At 34.2% G+C, this 20,732-nt stretch overlaps 1 protein-coding gene across 2 annotated transcripts; it reads left to right on the forward strand.

Moving 5' to 3' along the window:
* The first annotated feature begins 2,489 nt into the window (after positions 1-2,489).
* On the forward strand, positions 2,490-20,732 carry LOC108977157 (probable protein phosphatase 2C T23F11.1). 2 transcript variants are annotated; one of them, XM_018946729.1, is made up of 4 exons: positions 2,490-3,055; positions 15,227-15,685; positions 15,791-16,124; positions 19,582-20,732. In XM_018946729.1, exons 2-4 carry the CDS (start codon positions 15,404-15,406, stop codon positions 19,941-19,943), a joined length of 978 nt encoding a protein of 325 aa, XP_018802274.1. In that variant the 5' UTR covers positions 2,490-3,055; positions 15,227-15,403; the 3' UTR covers positions 19,944-20,732. The 2 variants fall into 2 exon arrangements, with proteins under 2 accessions (XP_018802274.1, XP_018802276.1); XM_018946731.1 differs by lacking the exon at positions 2,490-3,055 and adding an exon at positions 14,870-14,976.

Genomic DNA, 20,732 nt, shown 5'->3' on the forward strand with positions numbered 1-20,732 from the left:
TTTTGACCGATATAAATCGGGACGCAATAGGATTCCCTTTTAATCTCAACAAGAACTTCTCTGCTGCAGAGCTGCATACGGTGATGTGAGCCTGCTCTGCCGAGGTGTTAACCACGCAGTCTCTTAGTAACCAGCCCTTTGGGCTCTGGTCAAGGAGTTTTTTTCTTTATTGGCATAGACACCGCTTACGCGGTTATAGCCGAATTTACAAGAGCGCGCCAGTCGTTCTTCCTTTTAGTTGTTTGACTCCAATTAGAGATTCCCAGGGTAGCCAGATCCTTTTATACCTGGTCTTTCCAACGGAAAGGAGGTCTTTCTCTGCTTGCCTCGATAGGTACTGCGTCGCTACTCTCAAAACTGGAGTGCTTTCATCCATTCGTAGCCGCTGTCTCTTAATTCACTTAGATACATACATATTATATGTCAATGGCGTCGTATATTTCATACAGCTTATCATTCCATCGACTGCAGGCCAATACTGCAGTCTATAAATCTTCCGCAGAACCATTCTCTCGATAACTCGTAACACTGACGATGAGTGAAGTTTTCCTTGTTCATCGAGAGAGGGCGTTACTTCTCAATTGCCTACTCAGTCCGAAGTATCACCTAAGAACAAAAGTTGTTGGTTTTAATTTAGACAAAAGTATCTACGACTTGGAAATTATGACTGTCGCGAATGCAACGATTGTTTGTTTGATAACAGGAGATATCTGGTCTTGCCTCGTTCACTAACCACTTGCTTTGCTTTCTTATCCAGTCTGATGTCCAATGATTTCGATGACATCAGTGTACGTCAGCAATTATACACTTTTGTAAAAGAGTGTACCTTCTCTATTTAGCTCTGTAGCTCGATTCATTTTCTTCAGCAGTAAATTGAAGAAGTTGCGCAATAGGGAGTCACCTTGTCTGAAAACTCGTTTGATATCGAACGGATCGGAGAGGTCGCTACCAATCTTGACAGAGCTTTTGGTATTGCCCAACGTCAGTTTACACGGCCGTATTAGTTTTTCGGATATTCCGAGGCTTTTGTGTCCTTTTCATTGAGGGTATTTTTTTTATATGGCGGATCCTAAACCCTCAGAGAACTTTTCTCACTTGCCTGAACTTCTACATACATACATATGTATATATGGCTAAAACATCAAAGAATCTGTTGAACACTAAATTATGGATAAATATCATAGTACACCTTAAAATTATTAAAATACTATGTAATGAACACCATCCATAGAGAAGCCGGCCCTAATGGACACCTCTAGAAAAGACAGACTCCTCCAATTAAATTTTTTTTCTGCACCAAATTTTAAGCGGAAATTTTTGAATCTCTCTCTTGATCGGACGCGGACAGTTAATTGTTATACTATCGAACAAAAACCCCTACGTCGCCCTCCACTTATCTATGTACATACATATTAATATGCATGTCCTGATATGAATATATATGTATGTATATATTCGACTGTCTTTTTTAGAGCTTTCTGTAAGAAAGCGATAACTTGATGAGTCTTAAATAAATTTAAAATTATTTTAGATCTATAAAAGCTGCTACCTTAACCGGACACCTCTCTTTAGCGGACAAAAGTCGCACGAGGGTGAGTGTCCGCCAAACGGAGGTTTCACTATAAACTGTTATTGTACAATTGTGGCCCAAATACATTTATCTGCTTTTATCTTTATGAATTATTATTATAAGAAGCTTGACAAGGAAATATTTTAATATTATTATTATAATTATGATATTATATTATAATATTTCATTAATGAAAATATGCACTGCCGGCAGAAATAATAGTGACAAGCCCATTCACTTATTTCAAAGCCCAAATCTTTTTTATCAACATATGTAGGTTTGTATCACTTGTCGCTATGCTTAAAACTTCTAACGACTCGAAAATGGAATTACACGCAAAAAAAACGCAATTACAAGTACTGGAGTTCGGGACATTAACAATAACGGTACTGTACGTACTAAAAATTAAATTGCGTCACGTTCGATTTAACTAAAGTAACGGATCTCATATGCATTATGGAAATATAAATAATTTTAACAACAACAAGCAAATAATAAAGTGTTCTTTCATACTAAAACATATTATTATATTATATAATATATCAGAATTTTGTGCGTTCTGTTTTAAGTCATTCACATAAGATATGTTGTGTTCGATTATATTTACATTCACTGGGTGCACCCTGTTTTATTTATTTAAGCACGATTCCAAATGTCACTTTCCGACAAGTGTTGCAATTTTCATACGGAATATCGGGTATAATAAATATGCAATTGTAGCTAAGTAAGCTCTTATTTTAAATACATAAAATGCGTAACATTTTTTATTCAGAAGCCGCTATTAACACAATTTTTTAATAATCATATGGTCTAATATCAGATTGCAGCAGTTTTCTTCGCACAATAAATTTCCCTCTACACCGATATATCAAAACACTCAGTTGTCATTTCATAACAAAGCTATGGCAACACTTTTCGGTACTGAGCATTTTTATTTTCATGTGGAGAATCAATGCGAAACGAGCTGAAACAGTTTTTGTTGTGCTATTTTGTGTTTGTATAAATTTTTACAGGAAAAATAAATAAATTAAAGATTAACGTGAAAAGAATAAATATAAAACAAGCTCAAAAGTACATAATTGATGAATAAAAAGTATTTTTGACAACAAAAGCTTTGTGATTATATTTCCCGGTCTAGAATTGTAAACGGCAAAAAACACAAGTCAGATAGCGGCTGTACATATTAAAATCGAAAACATTTTGTTTGGATAACGTTTATTTCGTATTGTACGACTAATTTGGATATTTATAATAGTGAATCACGCAGTAACAATAACAGTGACTGAGGAAAAAACTAAATAAATCATCGTAATTGTTTCGTTGGTCATCCCATACATTTGCTGATGATCTAGTAAGGGAAACGGAACATTTGGAAGTCGCGTTTTGTGTAAACAGCGCATTTTGCGCCAACACAGATTTCTGGAGTGCTATTCGGGCTATAAGTCCAAATTGCAAACGTATATACATATACATCACAACAGTCAGGTGAGTAAGCGATTTGTTTTTGTTGTATCTAAAAGCGCACCGTCTGATCGCTTCTGGATGGCAACACAGTAATTCGGTACTCTGCTAAAATACAATACTCTAGCAACTAAGTTATTTCCATTTCCTATTCAATATGACAAGAGAAATTTAATTATATTTAAAAATCAAAAGTGTGTAAGGTGCTGTTAACGTTAGCTGTCAGTAGCACGTGTATATCACAATTATTCATCCCCAAATGTTGTCGGTTGAGGCGCAAAACTGCTGCTGGAGATTCGACGAATACATAGCATATGAATAGTGTAACAAACACTTTGAGAATTAAGAATTTGATGTTAAATGTTTAGTTTTATAGGGTAAATAAAATATAAATAATCCGGAATAATTAAATTTTATAGTATTATTAAAAAAAGTTTTCTTTAATAAATTCATATTGATGCAAGTAGCTAAACTGATAAAGCTAGAAACATTAGTCCTTGGCAGCTATAGACAGTATAAATTCGGTCTGTTCCAGTTACTTAGAAGTAAATGTCGTAAGGACTATATGTGCCTGTGCATATTCATAATATTTGCACCGACGTATTAACACTCTCTAAATGGGCTTCAGTCAACCCTATATTTAACTGTGATTCCTAAATTATCTGATTAATAAAGCTCAATTGCAAGTCATTACATTAAGCCCCACCAAGAGCTTTAAACATGATGTAGTATTCTTCGTATTGTACCTACTACTTATCACACACTTATAATGCGCAGCATTTTTGCCGCTCCACTGCTCGGCACATTCTCTCCTCTCCCTTATTTATTATCTAAAAATTATTAAGCAATTATTTGTTTTGCTTTTGACGCTTCATACATTTGATTTCTTATTCATTTACTTGCAGTGTGTTTTGTATGTATTTCGCTCAGCATTGATTAACGTACTCGTATCCGAGTACTTTTTGTTGTACCGACTCAACAAACTTACTTCAACATATCCACATATGTACATACATATGCATGTATTTGCAAAAACAATATGTAAAACATGCTTAATACGATGACGAAGAAAATATTAAAGTAGCAGTTTTAAGATTTTTTATGGTTTGGCAAACCGCAGATTTTATATGCTTATCAGCGAGAGTTTCGTTGTCAAGTAGGTACTAAAAATATATAAACATTTATACATATGTACATACATAGGCTGTACTGTTATTATTGCGTTGGTAGTCGATAACACAGTCTGCTTTTAGCCATATTACTTATTTGTTTTAATTGTATTCTTTTCCATGACTTTTACTTTGCCACTTTTATCTTATTACACATAATATATGGGCAAACTGATAACATTATCTATCCAAAAACGATATTGCTAGGCCTTCGCTGTCAAAGCCTTAGTGCTATTCAGTAGGTCTATCAACTTTAAATGGTATTTCCAACTGGAGAAATGTATTTCTGATAATTTTTTCACAAAATACATTACTTCCAAAATTACTTAATTTTTTAAACTTATTCATGAATATACAATATATAATGGACACACGTACATAGATATGCTTTATCTTATAATCACTTTATGTACATGTCTGTCACATTCAACATACATATGTGATTAAAGTTAATTGTGTTATTGGCATTAATAGCCTTGCTGGATTCGCTATGGGCACGAGAGTATTTTTGAGACTACTTACCGTTCCAAACAGGGCTAGATCACCTAAATAACAGTCATATGCCGAATACAATCCCGGTCAATTCCTGTAACGTTGAAACGGTTGCTGTGGTTTTAAGAGCATTTGCAGACCTACTCTGGGATATGATGAAAAATTGTTTGACGCGAAAATTTAGACGCGGCTGATAGTTTTAATTGAGTTTCGAAGATTTAAATTAATCTTTAAAAGTAGAGGACCTAGTTGGTTTTCTAATATATGCATGTACATACATATGTACCTGAAGCTGAAAAATTTTTATCACCCCACAACAACTAAACATTATAATCTCTTGTCATGTCATTTCAAAAGCTGCAACACTATAAAATCTCCATTCCCAGTATATAGTAAATAATTTGTCGTTAGCGTAGGATTTAAATTTTATTACTGCGCAAAAACTAAACTTAATTTATTCATATTTACGCTTACTGACGTTAACAAGCCTCTAAATTTGGTCAATGTTTTCTGTTACATATACAACTATCTTTGGTAAGAGCTGGTTAGGTTTTTTGGTTGTTATCTTCGAACAATGTGCGTAGAAAGGTTTCGACATCGAAATTTCCATATCGTTTAGAAAAGAGAAAATTAAAATTTAGTAAAACTTTTGTAAACTCTACTTGAAAAAAGAAAAACATTAACTTCGGTTGCACCGAAGCTATAATATTCTTCTAAAATATATACTATTCCTCACAAGACCATGACCTTGCAAAGTTTGGTGAATATGTCTCGTTAAATCAAAAAGTTTTCTATGCATGCTCTTGACTCCGATAGTTCATTTTGTATAGCAACTATATGCTATAGTTATTCGATTCGAGCAATTTTTGTGAATATTGTGTAATTGCATTAAGTGATAATCCATACCAAATTTCCTGAGGATATCTCGTCAAATAAAAGAGCTCTTATATACAAGCACTTTAATCAGTTTGATCAGTTTGTATGGTAGCTATATGCTGTAGTTGTCCAATATCGGCGATTTCGACAAATGAGCAATTTTTGGAATTCCAGATCGATATCGAGGGTATCCGACGTTTCTTTCTGAGTATTACAAACTTCCTGGCAAGCTTAATGTGTCCTATATTAGGGTACAATAACTATCCTTTAAAAAGGACATAACAAGTAATAAATATAAAACACACATCACATGTTTTATTATGTTCCAATTTTAAGTTTCCTAAAGGTCTAAAAATAAATACTCCATACATACTTACGTACATGAATTGCATTCAATATTGTCATCGCATTATCATGCGATTGTACGTTCACAATAAAATTTAATTATACAAATMCATACATACATACATAAATGCCTATGTTAAATAAAAAGCTGGAATAGTAAAAGAAATCTATAACGAAAGATTATTTACTTTTTTAATTTTAATTATTGATAAGGTTTTATATGACAATCGGAAGGTGTACATATGGAAAGTCATAAATAGTTTTTTCATAGTATGACTTAATAGCAACTAATAATAAATGTTAGAACAGCAGCTCTAAATAGAACGTTCTCACTTTCCACAGCTATTAGCTTTGAGCGTCTAATCAGTCGAAAGTGCTAATTTCCCTGTACATATACGAATGTGTACACATATATATAAATATATATTATATATATATATTTGAGAATGCAGCCTATTTGCTTCTGATTAAGTATAATAAATACATGTGTTATGTACTTTGGGGTATTTGTATGTGTAGTGTGCGCAATCGAGTGCAGTGCGAGAAGGCAGCGCAGAGCGCAGACCTTTTTCATTTTTTACAGGTCTAATTTGGCAAATATACCAGTATGTGTGAATTTTTATACAAACATATATGTATATGTATATATTTAAAATTAAAAGAAGGTAAAACATGCAGCAGTTATTTATAATAAATTACTCGTATGTTATATAGATTAAAGTTTTCTCAGAAGATATAACGTTTCACCGTTCGTTAATGTTTCTCTCTTTTCAGCTCGTTAAGGGTATGCAACAGTCCGAGTTCAAATTTCTTCTGCATAATCTGTAGTTTCCCCTAAATCGATTTGTCATATTTAGACGCTTCAAAATACGATAAACAGTTATCTTTTCGACCTTTCTCGCTTCTTCGCTGCCCGCTCTCCCCCATTAAATCCACAGCAACTATATTCACAAACTGGACGAAAAAGCTCAGACTTGACTTTAATATTGCTGTCCATGGCGTTAAAATTTCGACTGTCAATAATCCTAAAATTATAGGTTTCTTTGGACTCCTTTTAGTCTAGACAGCCTGTGCTTCTTCACTAATCAAACGACCACGAGTATTGCCAAAGTACAGAGCCAGAGCTGGAAAAAAATCATCAAGTTGCTAGAAGACAGCATATGGAGAAAAGCGTTTTTGACACTAACCGTTACAACAACACCAGCAACGGTCCTCCATCTAGCCCTTAGTCTTCTTCTTTCTTCCAGGGCCGGTCCAAACTGATTAAATGCATTCAACGCGTATACCTTGCAAAAGGCTTGCAAAATGTAATTTCTGTCGTAAGAAAWGGACAAGCGGTGTTTGTTTCGTTGTTTGTATAAATTCTCATTAAAAAATATTTTATTGATTTTTTTATCAAAACAATAGAAATAGAATTTTAAATAGATAAAAAAAAAATAAAAAAAAAAACCAAAAATTTTTAAATATTAAACCGATTTCCCATATTCTCTTATTCCTTATAGAGATATACAAATCTAAATATTAACAGAATGCTGGCTTAATTATATCGACAAAACCTGCGAATACATTGAAGAATTTAAGACTTTTTGTTGTAGTATTTTTGTTATCTTCTTTTAACTCAATAATTAGCGCACATTTTTCCTGCTTTCGGTTCGCACGCACGGTGTTGGGACATAAATAACTTTTCTTCCCTGCGTTTTTTATTTATAGATTTAAACTTGCAGAAAGTGGAATTGCAAACATGCCATCCCAAAATTAGATGCAGCGTCCACCTAGCTATACAGTAGTCTATGCTACTTCCTGATAGTTCCTTCAAAGTAACGCCAAAAATAAAAGAATTTTCCGTCACCGCATTAATCGAGTAAATGTTATGGGAGGCGTATATACATACATACGTACAACTACAATCAAATTTTTTACATTCCGCAGATATATTCGAAACAAGTGCACACTAAACTAGTCCATATCTCTAAATTTATGTAAAGGAGAATGATTGTTAAAACAAACCGTAACATAATTCTTCAAACACTAAAAGTTTAATTTCTCATTCAAATTCAAATTAAACTCTGTAATACTAATATGAATCTAATTTCAATTTAGTTCATTAAGATTACAGTTGAGAAACTAGTTTTTATCTTTCGCACAGCACGCTACTCGATCAACGATGGGTTCGATTAACAATCAGCTGTTATACTTAATTACTAGAGGAGTACTTTGCTGATTAAAATTCATCAGCTGATTGTTATTTTATCAATGCATACAACCAAATTTACAGCATGGACAACTTGTTTTTTGTTCTGAAAGATTAGTTAGATTGGCTGGTAAAATTCACCACTTAACTTCAAGGACTTGCCTCCGCTATTAGTTAGAACAATAATTAACTATTACAGTTGCTTTATGGGCCCTCGTTCTGATGATAGGCATCTTAATTTTCAATTAGTGGAAACCCCATTAGAAAAATGTTTGTAGCTTAACAAAGTACTTTATTATAACGATTTATTTGGGCTTCCAGTGTTTTCACTTCCTTTAAGAATGTGTCTAAGTAAATTTTTTATTCAGGCAACAGCATGGATAAAGTTAAGCACAGCCAAATTTACTTAGTTTGAACAACAACCCGTAGAGTTGCATTCTAGTTTCAAATCAATTTCGATTCGATTAAGAAGAAATGTAGTAAAATAAGATTTTGATTTTGTATGGTAAATCGATCTAAACTAGCGCTTTAATCGAGCAAAAGCCGGTTAATTGATCAATTGACTACTGTGCGAAAAGGCTTTACATATTGCTGGAGGATTGCCTTTAATATTCCCGAATTAGAGAACAAAAAACAATTATTAATCATCGGAAATCGCTTTATTGTTTTTTTTTTTTTTTTTTTTTTAATATTCTCCATTTAAATCTATACGGTCTTGCATGCGTTTGAACTAGTTATTGAAGCACTTTTGCCCTACTGATTGAATTATCTCCGAAACATGCCAATACGTTCACATATTAACATTTTGTCAGACAGATGTCAAATCTTTTAAACGACATGTGCGTGCTCTTCATTTATGTAAAGAAATCCTGAAAATTTCAACAAATTGGTTGGCTGTACAGTATGTCAAGAAACTCTTTACACACCGAAAAAATAAACATATGTTTGGACTTTGAATGCAAAAATTACGCCTTTAGTTATTTTTTTCAATATTTTTTTAATGCAGAACTATTATTTAGCAAATTTTAAATTAGTATGTTCAAAAATAAAAAAAATACAATGAGAGGAAAAATTTTAAAGCAACAAAATATGAGTTTACACATTTTTGACACTGTCAAGAAACACAAAGTATTTAAGCTACAGTTTAATTAATATATTTAACAACTTACCATCTTAAAATAATTTTAATATTTAGTATCACCCCCCTTACCTTCAACTACGAGCCTAGTGCGATCTTTCATGGAATTGACCAGCTTTTGTAGATCATATTCCAACGGAATTTTATGCCACACTTCCAGTACTGCTGCTTTTGAGGCGGCGCGGTTTTTGGGCTGCCTTTTTTCCACTTTTTTTTCAGATAAACCCACAAATTTTCGATGGGGTTCATGTCGGGGATCTGAGGAGGTGCATCTATGACCTTTTGGCAATTATAAAGGAGCCATGTGCGCACATTGAGCTCCTTATGTTTGGGTCATTGTCCTGATAAAATTTACATTTTGGCTTATTATCGACAATAATGCCAAATTTGTTCGCACTTTGCCTCAAATTTGTTTTGAGAATTGAGAGATATTGCTCAACATGCATTGTGTTTTCAGTAAACTCAAGCTCTCCTACTCCCTTGCTTCTAATGCATCCCCAAACCATCACCGACAATTTGCCGAATTTTACTGTCGGAATTGCGGTTGCGCTGATCTAAAGCTGTTAATGGCTTGCGCCATACTATAGTTGGTCCATCATTGTAGTACAGCATTATTTTGGTTTCGTCACAGAATATGACGTCATCCCAATAGTTGTCCGGCTTGATGCTCATGTTGACAGCAAAAGTTAAGCGCTTTTTAACATTTACTTCCGAAAGCAGCGGCTTCTTACGCGCAACCCTTGAAGAGTATTTGTTTCGCAGAATTAGTTGCCGGACGGTTTCATTCATTCACACTCTTCTTCCAATTAATTGGCAAGGGTTCTGGTCGAAATTTGGGGGTTTTGGCGGACTTTACGCATGATAAGGCGGTCTGCCCGCTCGCCAATCTTCTTCTTTCGACCACTTCCACACTTTGCTTCCAGTCTGTCTTCATTTTCGGCTCGATGTAAAACATTATAAATTATTTTTCGCGATACACGAAACATCTCCACTAGCTCAGCTACAGATTTTCCAATTTGGATAATAAATCAATTGGGCAACGTCAAAAGTCAATCTAGCTCCAGGCATGTTAAATAATTTTAAAATTAGCTTTTTGACACGTATGCAGAAAGATTTCGCAGAAAAATATTTAAAACTAACTGAAGGCGTTATTTTTGCATGCAAAGTCAAAAAATATATATTTTTTTCAGTGCGTAAAGAGTTTCTTGACATACTGTATATACATACGTCGGAATGTAAAATAATATAATAAGATGTCTACAAACTTAAAAAATAAATATAAACACACATTTCTATAATGAAATAATTATTTTGTGAGTACCACTCATCCTTATCTTTTAATGACACATATGTACATGCCCCCTAGTTTCACTAAGTATTTTTTTTTTTTGTTTTTGGAAATGAAATTATGATTTCACCAAATATTAAAAAATATAAATACATGGGACAAAAAAGTACCCGGAAGTTAAATTCTCCGGGTAAATGATATTTAAAAATATGTATTTTGCTAAGTTGGTAGAACGGTCCTTAATTGCTATGCCAAATATGAGGACGATCTGTCAAATAGTTTGTTTACAGCAGCTGCTTAGGTCGATACACATCAGTAGCGCGTAACTAAAGAAAATATTAAAAAAGTGAAGGCAATGGCGCTTAAAAATCGTCAGGCGAATGTTAGATGTCATCTCTCTTGTGAGAGCTTGTCATTTCTCGCGAGTCCGTTGGAATGATTTTGGTGGCTATTTTAGGTATGAAACGCATTCTTGCTCTATTCGTTTCGATAAAGCTGAATTTTTTTTCACAAATAGTAGGATAAACAAGTCTATTTGGATATGCTTGGTCGTGCGAATTCCGATTCCACATTCTTGAAGAGCACCATAACTGCCGATGAGACATGGGTTTATGAGTTTGACATGCAAACAAGTCAACAATCAAGGGAATAGAACCCGTTTTCAGTCGATCGAAGAGGTAAAATAGAATTAGTGTTTCGAGGACTGGAAAAATCGTTGGGTTAAGTGTATTACGTCTGGTAGGGATTACTTTAAAGGCGACAAAATAAATATTGATGAATAATTAAATATTTTGTCGTTTTATTTACAAACTCCTGGTACTTTGTCACAATGTATTCACATTTGCAACTATAAATTGTAAAGAAAAATATGAAAATGCGCAATTTCTTACAAATATTTATTTTAAAATTTGTTGAAAAAGTTGAAATTAAGTACCTAATGTTCAATTAAATCTTTTTGATATAAGTGTGATATCAATGTGTATGGCGCAGTGAAAGCTATTATGTCATTAACAACTACTAGTGCATTAAAAACTACTGCAAGCGCCGAAGATAACTCTCGTAATCAATCATTTTATTGACTTAACAATTGTAACGAGCACGTGTCAGCTTCCTAAAGTATACAAATGTAGACACATTTTGTAACATGAAGCGGTGCTACTTGAAGTTAAACCTGCTCTCACGTACGTCCAGAAATATAGTATACTTGAATACTTGATTTTACCTACTGACCAATAAACAAGAAAACGTAACGCCGACTCATCAAATGTTGTCATCAGATGGGGATGATGATTGACTTGTAGAGTTTTTTCTTTGTTCATCGAGAGAGGCCTTTATTTCTAAATTGTCTACTCAGTCCCAAGTAGAACATGTTGGTAAGTGTTATTCTGCGTTGGATTTCGAGGCTGGCGCTGTTGCTATCATAATGTTTCATCTTTTATTTTTATTTTATCCCATATCTTTGATTATACCCCATAAACCCAATTTGGATATCATATCCACCCTACTGTGTATCAGTATATATTTTTACTTAGTAAAATTAACAAGACTTGTTTCCTTGGGCAAATTGTGGAGTCTAAATGGATATGCTTTACATCGGTCATTGTAGGGTAACTAATGTTCGGCTATGCCTGATCTTAGTACTTTCTTACTTGATACTAACGCAGCAGGAGTTTATAATATTCGTATAGCACCATATTGCCAACAATAAAATTCGGTGAAATTTCGCAGGAAATAGATATAAATTAAAGGCAATTAAATGGAAATAAGTGAGTCGATTTCATTGCTAAATTAATACAAAAATTTTATTAATTTTGTAAATATTTTCGCACATTTGTGTTTCTATTGAAAATGCCTTTTGTTCTTGCGCTGCTTTACCGCGAAATTGAACGAACAAGAAAATTATTTACAAAATAGGTTTATTAAAACACTTCTGGTATTATTGGGTTTTTATATATATTTTTTATACCCTGAACTTGGTATATTAAGTTTGCAACAAAGTATGTAAAACTCAGAAGGAAACGTCTAATACCCTACCAAATATATTATACATATACATATGTATGTACCATATATGAAATATCAGCGTGATGAGCTGAGTCGATTTAGCATGTCTGTCTGCATATACGTGATGTAGTGACTCAGGTTTTAAGATATCGATCTAAGATTTTTCACACGTCTTTTTTGCTTATAAATAAGTCTCGACATTTTCCTCTTCATAGTTCCTTAATTTTTTTTCAGCTGAGCATTCTGGAAAAAAGTCATTGAGGTTCAGAAGCAGAGAATACGGTGGATGTGGAATCTACTCGCATTGTTTTGATGGGATAAAACTTTTATATCTGCAAATTGGAACATTTTTTCCAATAAGGGTATATAAGATTCTCCATTAATCGTTTTTCCTTTTTCATCGTAGTCGATTGGAACTATTCTATGAACATTTCCGAAGCTAGGCGCCATAAGTAAGTCAACTGTCTTGCCATGCTTCAGACATGACTTTCAATAAATTATTTGAGTTTTTTGGGCGACTATGAGTTCGTGCAAATCTTTTTCGTTATTTGATTATCAATCTCGTTTTGTGGTTAGTGTCAATCATTTTATGGATTTTTTGACATCCACTTTGACTCTATGAGGAACGGTCTGTAGGTTCGTCATCTTCGGTGTTATGTGGCCCATGTAGAATACAACAAAAGAATTGAAGATTTCTTCTCCTAACACGAAGCTCAAATAAAAGTCATTCAAGCGCTCTTTGATTTAATTGTGCGAATCGCACAAAATCCGAAAAAATAATAAGATCATCATCAGATTTCCGTTTATGTGAAATTCGCGGACACGCCCACTTTCACACACAATCAAAATAAAACCACGAGTTCGCACGGCGTTGGAAAGTAATCGTCTATGAAGATCACACTGCCTTCATATAGCCGTGACAGACTAAGGCTCGTAGCGGACTGTCTGGGATTGTAAGATAAATAAATTTTCCGAGTGTAACGCACCCATGCAATCGTCTTGAGATCACTTTGTTGTTGTGGTAGCCGCAGCATTCTGTTGAATTGACAGTCCTCGGGCGGATAAAAATCGTGGAAAAGAAGAGATCGCTTTGAAGTACCTGTTTTGCAGTACCCGTGTTGAAATAAATAAACTACTTCTGCATAGTTGAAATTTGAGCTCAACAAATGTTAATATAACAAGAATACTAAGATTTCGTTCTCCAACAGGCTATGAATGAAGTTTAATTTTGAGTGTCATAGGATTCGTACGTTACATCGTCATATAAGCATATACATACGTCAATAGCATTATCAAAAAACATATCATCATCTCCACGTAAAACAACTTTCCACGGCGTAAGCAGTGTTCGGTTCACTGTTTAGAAGTCTGAGTGTGTCGCTAATTTGTGGGATTGGTGACAAACTGACCTAACTCTTTACTTTAAGCACCAACTCTATTGAAAGATCACGCTTCATGAACGCATTGTTCAACGGCCTTGACGAGAATCTCATAAAATTTCACTAAGCTTAGTTATGCTGATATACATATTATATACATATATTATGCATTACATATTTACTATATATAAACATATATGTATGTATGTATGTGGGTGTGTATAGTATATGATTGCATTTCTCGAAATTAAGCTTTGATTCAGCATCAGTATGTATTAAGCAAAGTCATCATACAAACAAACAAATTTCGACGTAATTCAAATGAGAAGTTGGTTAATTCTTTAACATGATGCAATCGTAGAATCGGCGCACGCGACTCATTTATATAAATACACTATATATATTCTTACTCATCGATCATGCGGGTGGAAAAGGTGAGGGAATCGGCAGCCATTCATAGCTTTGCGAGTTTGTATATGCATTTGTGCATATCGTCACCTGAAATACAAAATAACTTAACACCATTTTTTAAAATTGAAAGTGGCATGAATGAAACACGAAATAAAATGGAACATGAGTGAAAAAAATTTTAAAATTGGTTGAAACTAGTTTATATCTGAGCGCAGAACCGGAAAATGTTGGACGTACATATGTAATATTATGCACATATATAATTTGAAGTGGTGAATCGTAATCAATAAGACACTCAATTTCGAATTTTTTGATGATACGTTATTTTGCATTTCAGGTGATATATGTTGCTTAACATCTTCCAGATATCCGGCTATACTCTTTTCTACATACATTTGTTTATTTATTTATTTACTTTCTGGCTCGCTTCGTAGTTTCCATAGAACTTTTTGTATTTTCCAATTGACGGCTAACTGACACACATTGGGATGTGCGTCAGTTTTTGCTGTTGTCGTTTGTGTTTACTTTGTTGAGACATTTTTCTCTATTTTGTTACAATGGAAAGTGACGAATAATCTGTTATAATTTCAATATAAAATAAAACAAAATTTCACATTTAGCAGATATTTTAAGCGCGAATTTCCAGTTTACGGTAGGTTCTGTTCGATCTGGTGAGCTACTGAATATTGACCAATGTGTGTAAGCATTTTTTATGTTTAATAAAAAGGAAATGTTCTGGTCTCTATTTTTGGTATTTTTATTCCAGAGCTTAAAGAATGTTATACAAACACGATAATCAGTCCAAAGGCTTTCAATTAATCACACGCAGTGTATAGACCTCTGCTACATACAATTTTCGGCATGCGCAAATGTTTAATATTTTGTTGTTGTTCTCTTTTCAGTTGCGTACGCAAATTTTGGTTTACATTTTGCAAATAAAAAAGAAGATTAGAAAGGAACAAAATATAAAGAGCTGGTGAAAAGGAGCACAAGTCAACAACGACGGCACGTCCTTGCCCACAAGCATTGTACTAGCTGTACTCGCACTCACATACACACATACAAAACACTCCATTAAAATGGGTCAAACCCTTTCCGAACCAGTCACAGCCAAAGAGTCTGCGTATTGTCAAAATGAATTGTATCGCGTCGGTTCCAGCTGCATGCAAGGCTGGCGCATCAACATGGAGGACTCGCACACACATATACTTTCCCTACCCGACGATCCCGGCACATCGTTCTTTGCCGTCTACGATGGTCATGGCGGTGCGACAGTGGCACAGTATGCTGGCAAACATCTTCACAAATTCATACTAAAGCGACCCGAGTACAAAGAAAATGTCGAGAAGGCTTTGAAACAGGTAAGCGCACGACTACACATGACTTTTGTACTTATTAAGCAACTAAACTTTAATAAAAATTAGTTTAACTTATATACATATCTTTATAAATATATTTTTGTTTAGGCATTTCTGGACATCGACTATGAGATGCTGTACAATGAGTCATGGGGCGAACAAATGGCCGGCTCGACAGCTGTTGTTGTACTTATTAAAAATAACCGTTTGTATTGTGCCAATGCTGGTGATTCGCGTGCGATCGCCTGCATCAATGGAGAGGTAGAGACTCTGTCGTTGGACCATAAGCCAAATAATGAGGCTGAAACCAAACGCATACACGAGGGTGGCGGCTACGTGGAGTTTAATCGTGTCAATGGCAATTTGGCATTATCACGGGCACTCGGTGATTTCATATTCAAGCGCAATGCCAACAAGAAGCCTGAGGAACAAATCGTGACTGGTGTGTATTTTCTTTAACTTGAATTATGTATATATTTTTTTTGATTCGTAGTCTTTTCCCGCATTTCAAAAACATATCTCGCAGACTGATCGATATTTTTTTTCAAAAGGTCAGTCATTGTGTTTCACATATTCGATATGTGGTGGCTTGAATAGTTATGTTGATATTAATTGATCGCGGTATTATTAGTTTTTAACAAAACCGTTATATGGGGAAAGGACAGGATAATAGCCCGATATCATTCATTTTCACACAGTCGCTATGGAGTTTTATAGGATTTATTCTAAGCGAATTTGGCTATTGTAGCTTTAATGGTTTATAAAATGTGTATATTAAACACATTTCAGCGGGGCCACGCCTTTTTAATATATATATATATTTTTTTGCGCACAGATGCCCTTTGCTACTGCAATTCCCTGGGCCAAGCTACAGTTTTGTTACTGAATTTTCAGCTTAGTTAAGTTTTTATACCTATCCAATAAAAGTTTTCTTGTCGGCGTGGCAGTGGTCCATTTACGCCCATTTACGAGCTGCTCACTTTTTTCCAAGGAGCACGTATACAAAGTTTCATGAAGGCATTTAAATTTTTGCTCAAGCTATCAAGTTTGTACGGACGACGGACAGTCACTCGGAATTCAACTCGTCTCACCATCCGATCATTTTTAGATATATGTATGCAACTCCATATCTATCCCGATTAGTTTGATGTGTGTAAAAACGGAATAAATACAGAATATATGGTAATAACTTCACCTCATCTTCATCCATGTAATTACACCAAAAAAATAAGAGACAACTCCGAACACTAACTTTGTACCTTTATCCTATCACCATGGCAGGATTGTCGTGTATTATAAGACAGTATGTGGTATACCTATGTATATAGTATTTGCAACTGATATTAGTCCATTTTAATGCGTGAAGAGTTTCACACCTCACCCTATCGGACTAATTTACTAAATTGCGTCTTTCTTAGATGGCTAAGATGACAATATGTTCTAGATCTCCTAATGAAGAATTAAATTGTTTATATGAACACTCGAAATAAGAACATATGCTATATTGTAGTGTTGATATCTCTGGAGATCTAGCTGTAAATCAGTAATATAAGTCAAAATATGATTGTTTTTTTTTATCTAATTTGCTTAATATTTTTAAAAATAGATTGCAAATAAAGTATATCCACAAAAAGAATTGGGATTTATATGTATGTATGTACATAGTTTCCTCTCCTTATATTACCACAACTTGTGAGAGTATTTAATATTCGCATTTTCCCGAACTTAACCTTACTTTGTTGTTCGTGATTACGCAGTTTACATTCTGTTTAACACTCTATTAAGAATGCAACAAAACAAATAGAGCATTCATAAAACCCATTTGTATATATTCGGAAAAGGCAAAGGCACTTAATTGCCGGTAAACAAATCAAACAGAGAAGTCGAATGTATAATAATTTTGCAGATTTTTATTTCTTTTATTACGTTTACGCACTTGACTTTTGCTTCCAACTGTATACTTTATTAACTTTGCTCATAGTCTACCTGTCGGTCAATAGCTACATGGCGCAATGACATATTAAACACTTCTTCGTATGGCGATGCTATAAATAACAAGTCACTCTTCCTTATTCAGCAAATTTTTAATAAAGAAACATATATATATGTGTGTATTTGTAGTATACTAGATTTTATTACAGTAGCATTTATATTACAGTGGTTGCAAATAGAAAGAAAAAGTAACTGATTTGAAATGTTTACTATCTGATCTTACTTAATCCAGACTAGTCAATGTCCTGCATGCACAAACCAAATCGATAAATATTTTATTCCAAGATTGGCACACCGTTTTTTATGTTCGTGAAAACTTTGATCCCCATATGTTAATTACTGTGTATTTGCTGTTTATTTATGACGCGAATAGTTTGCATGGCCATCTTTGCCATAGACAAAAAGTTTACAACGAGTTTGCTTGGAATTAAGTGTTTCCAATGGAGTCTAATTTATCACGATTTTGTCATTTGAGTGACACAAACCATTCAGTGAAAGTCGCGAAATCATCGAAATCTCCGATAATGACCCTAACAACGAAAAAGATAAAGAAAGAGAACTTGAAAATCGTCGATTTGGCATCAAAGAGTTAGCAGGATCTCACACCTTTAGGAAGTCGACTCAACGCATTTCGGTTAATGTTTTGGGTATGAATCTTATCATTTTACTCGTACCAAAAGTCTTGGAACTTTTGCAAAAAAGACCTCGAGTAGTGGCCGCAAAAGGGATGCTTGACATTACTGATAACTAGGCTTGGGTTAATGAATATGACGTCAGGACTGTTCAAAAATCCAGCGAATGATGAAATTTTCCGAATCCAAAAAAACGGAAATTCACTGAAAAGCACTAAAGGCCAACCCAGCCAAAGCTTTTAACAAGTGTATAGAAAAATTTAGTCAATCTTTGGCTTGCTTATATTGGCTCAGGAGCCTATTTTGAACTCGATATTAAAGATTTGTGTTAGAATACGTATCTTTTTTTGTCAGTGGGAGGCAAATTTTATCACTTTTATATGATGATAAATATTCTTAATTAACTCTGAACAGGGTAATAATATGCAACGATGTCGGAGACCTTATAAAAGATGTATATAAATGATCAGCACGACGAGCTAAGTAGATTTCACCTCGTCCGTCTGTCTGTGTATGCGAACCAGCCACTTAGTTTTTGAGTTATAGCTCTGAAACTTTGCAACTTTTTCTTCCCAAAAAGCTGTTTTATTTGTCGGTATAAACCGAACGATCAAAATTAAGTGCTTGGATGGAAAACTGTTTCATTTCATGAGATATCTTCACAACACTTGTCGTGAGTTATTGTGTAAGGCAATGATGCATTCTGCGAAGAGATTTTCTAGATCGATTTTTTTAGAACAATCGAAATCACAACTTTTTTTGTTGTAATTATTTTAGTCACTGCCAATCTTTAAATGCCTCATTTATATGTATTATATATTGCATGAACATTACATTTTGATAACTGAAATAGTGATACCTGCCCACTGTCTGATCTAACAATAGCACCCACGCGAAGTCATTAATAGCACAACAAGAGAATATGATCATTTAATTTATAAAGTGAAGGCAATTGCTTTCATCACGGCAACGTGTTGATTTGCATACAAACGTACACTTATAGCTAAACACGTAAATGCGCACTTTGGCCACTCGGCGCTCACATCATACATTTTCGTTGGTTATTTTTTGCTATTCTATTGAGTAACACAGGCGCTAAATGAAACTATTTGTAAATGCAGTGTTTATTTTTCGATTTCACATACACACTCATACAATGTTGGAATGAATGTTAATGGTTTTTTTATTTTTATTTTTTATTTTGTTTTTAATTGAACACTGTTGTTTATGTACTTCACCTTTTACTCATCAACGTACGTTCATTCATACTTACAGCATATCCCGATGTGGAGACACGTGAAATAACAGCCGATTGGGAATTCATTGTGCTGGCATGCGATGGCATATGGGATGTAATGAGCAACAAAGAAGTCGTCGACTTTTGTCGGAAGCGTATCGGCATGGGTATGTATCCGGAAGAGATTTGCGAAGAGCTGATGAATCATTGTCTCGCACCCGATTGCCAAATGGGCGGCCTGGGTGGCGACAATATGACTGTTGTGCTTGTCTGTTTTCTACACAATAAACCGTACGAAGAACTGATAGCGCGCTGCGCTAAAAATAACAATATCAACGGCAGCAGCGACAACATAACCACAACATCGTCTATGGATGTGGATCATCTCGATTTAAAATAACAAAACTTCACCATTTTTTCCATATTCAATGCTAGTAGAGCAACAGCAGCAGCAAAAACAGTAGCGGCAACAACAGCAATAACAGGCAATTCGACAGTCGACAATGCAATAACCACTACTACTACCACGTCTCTGATTACTACACGCAATAAGAATGCTACCGTTAGAGCTAAGAAAATTTCCAATCAACTAAGAATTGCGAGAAGCATCATTAAGAGCACCAATTATATTTTTCGTAAAATCTATAGGTTGCGTTACTTAACAATTGTGTTCCTTGTGTTTATGACCTATGCATATATATATTTTCATATTTAAAAATTTTTTTTAGCTACCAGCGACGCATCGTATAACAGTTACAGCTGTTGTCGCATAGTTAAATTTCAATGACTCTTGTTGACTGCAAATATTATAAAACATATAAAATTATATAACTACAACCTACTCTACAAATGCTTTTACGGTACAGACATATATACACGTACATATAGTATATTAGTTAAACACAAATTAGTTAATGCAATATTCACGGATGAGATAGTATTGGATGTTTTTATTTGTTTTTTCTATTTCCTCTGTTTGGCAAGTGTTTAGAAAATTTATGAGAAAAAATTGTAAAAATTACTTTTCTATTAATAATATTATATTTTATTGTATTGTAAAACCCTAAAACTAAATTTAAAGCGTAGTTAAAACTTTTGTGCATAAGAATTAGTCAACATAATTAACGATGTAATCATCAAACATACATAAATACACTTATATGCTGGCATACTGGCGATAGTTACCTAA

The sequence above is a fragment of the Bactrocera latifrons genome, unplaced genomic scaffold, assembly GCF_001853355.1.
Source record: "Bactrocera latifrons isolate USDA-ARS-PBARC rearing strain unplaced genomic scaffold, ASM185335v1 scaffold_85, whole genome shotgun sequence".
Lineage (NCBI taxonomy): Eukaryota > Metazoa > Arthropoda > Insecta > Diptera > Tephritidae > Bactrocera > Bactrocera latifrons.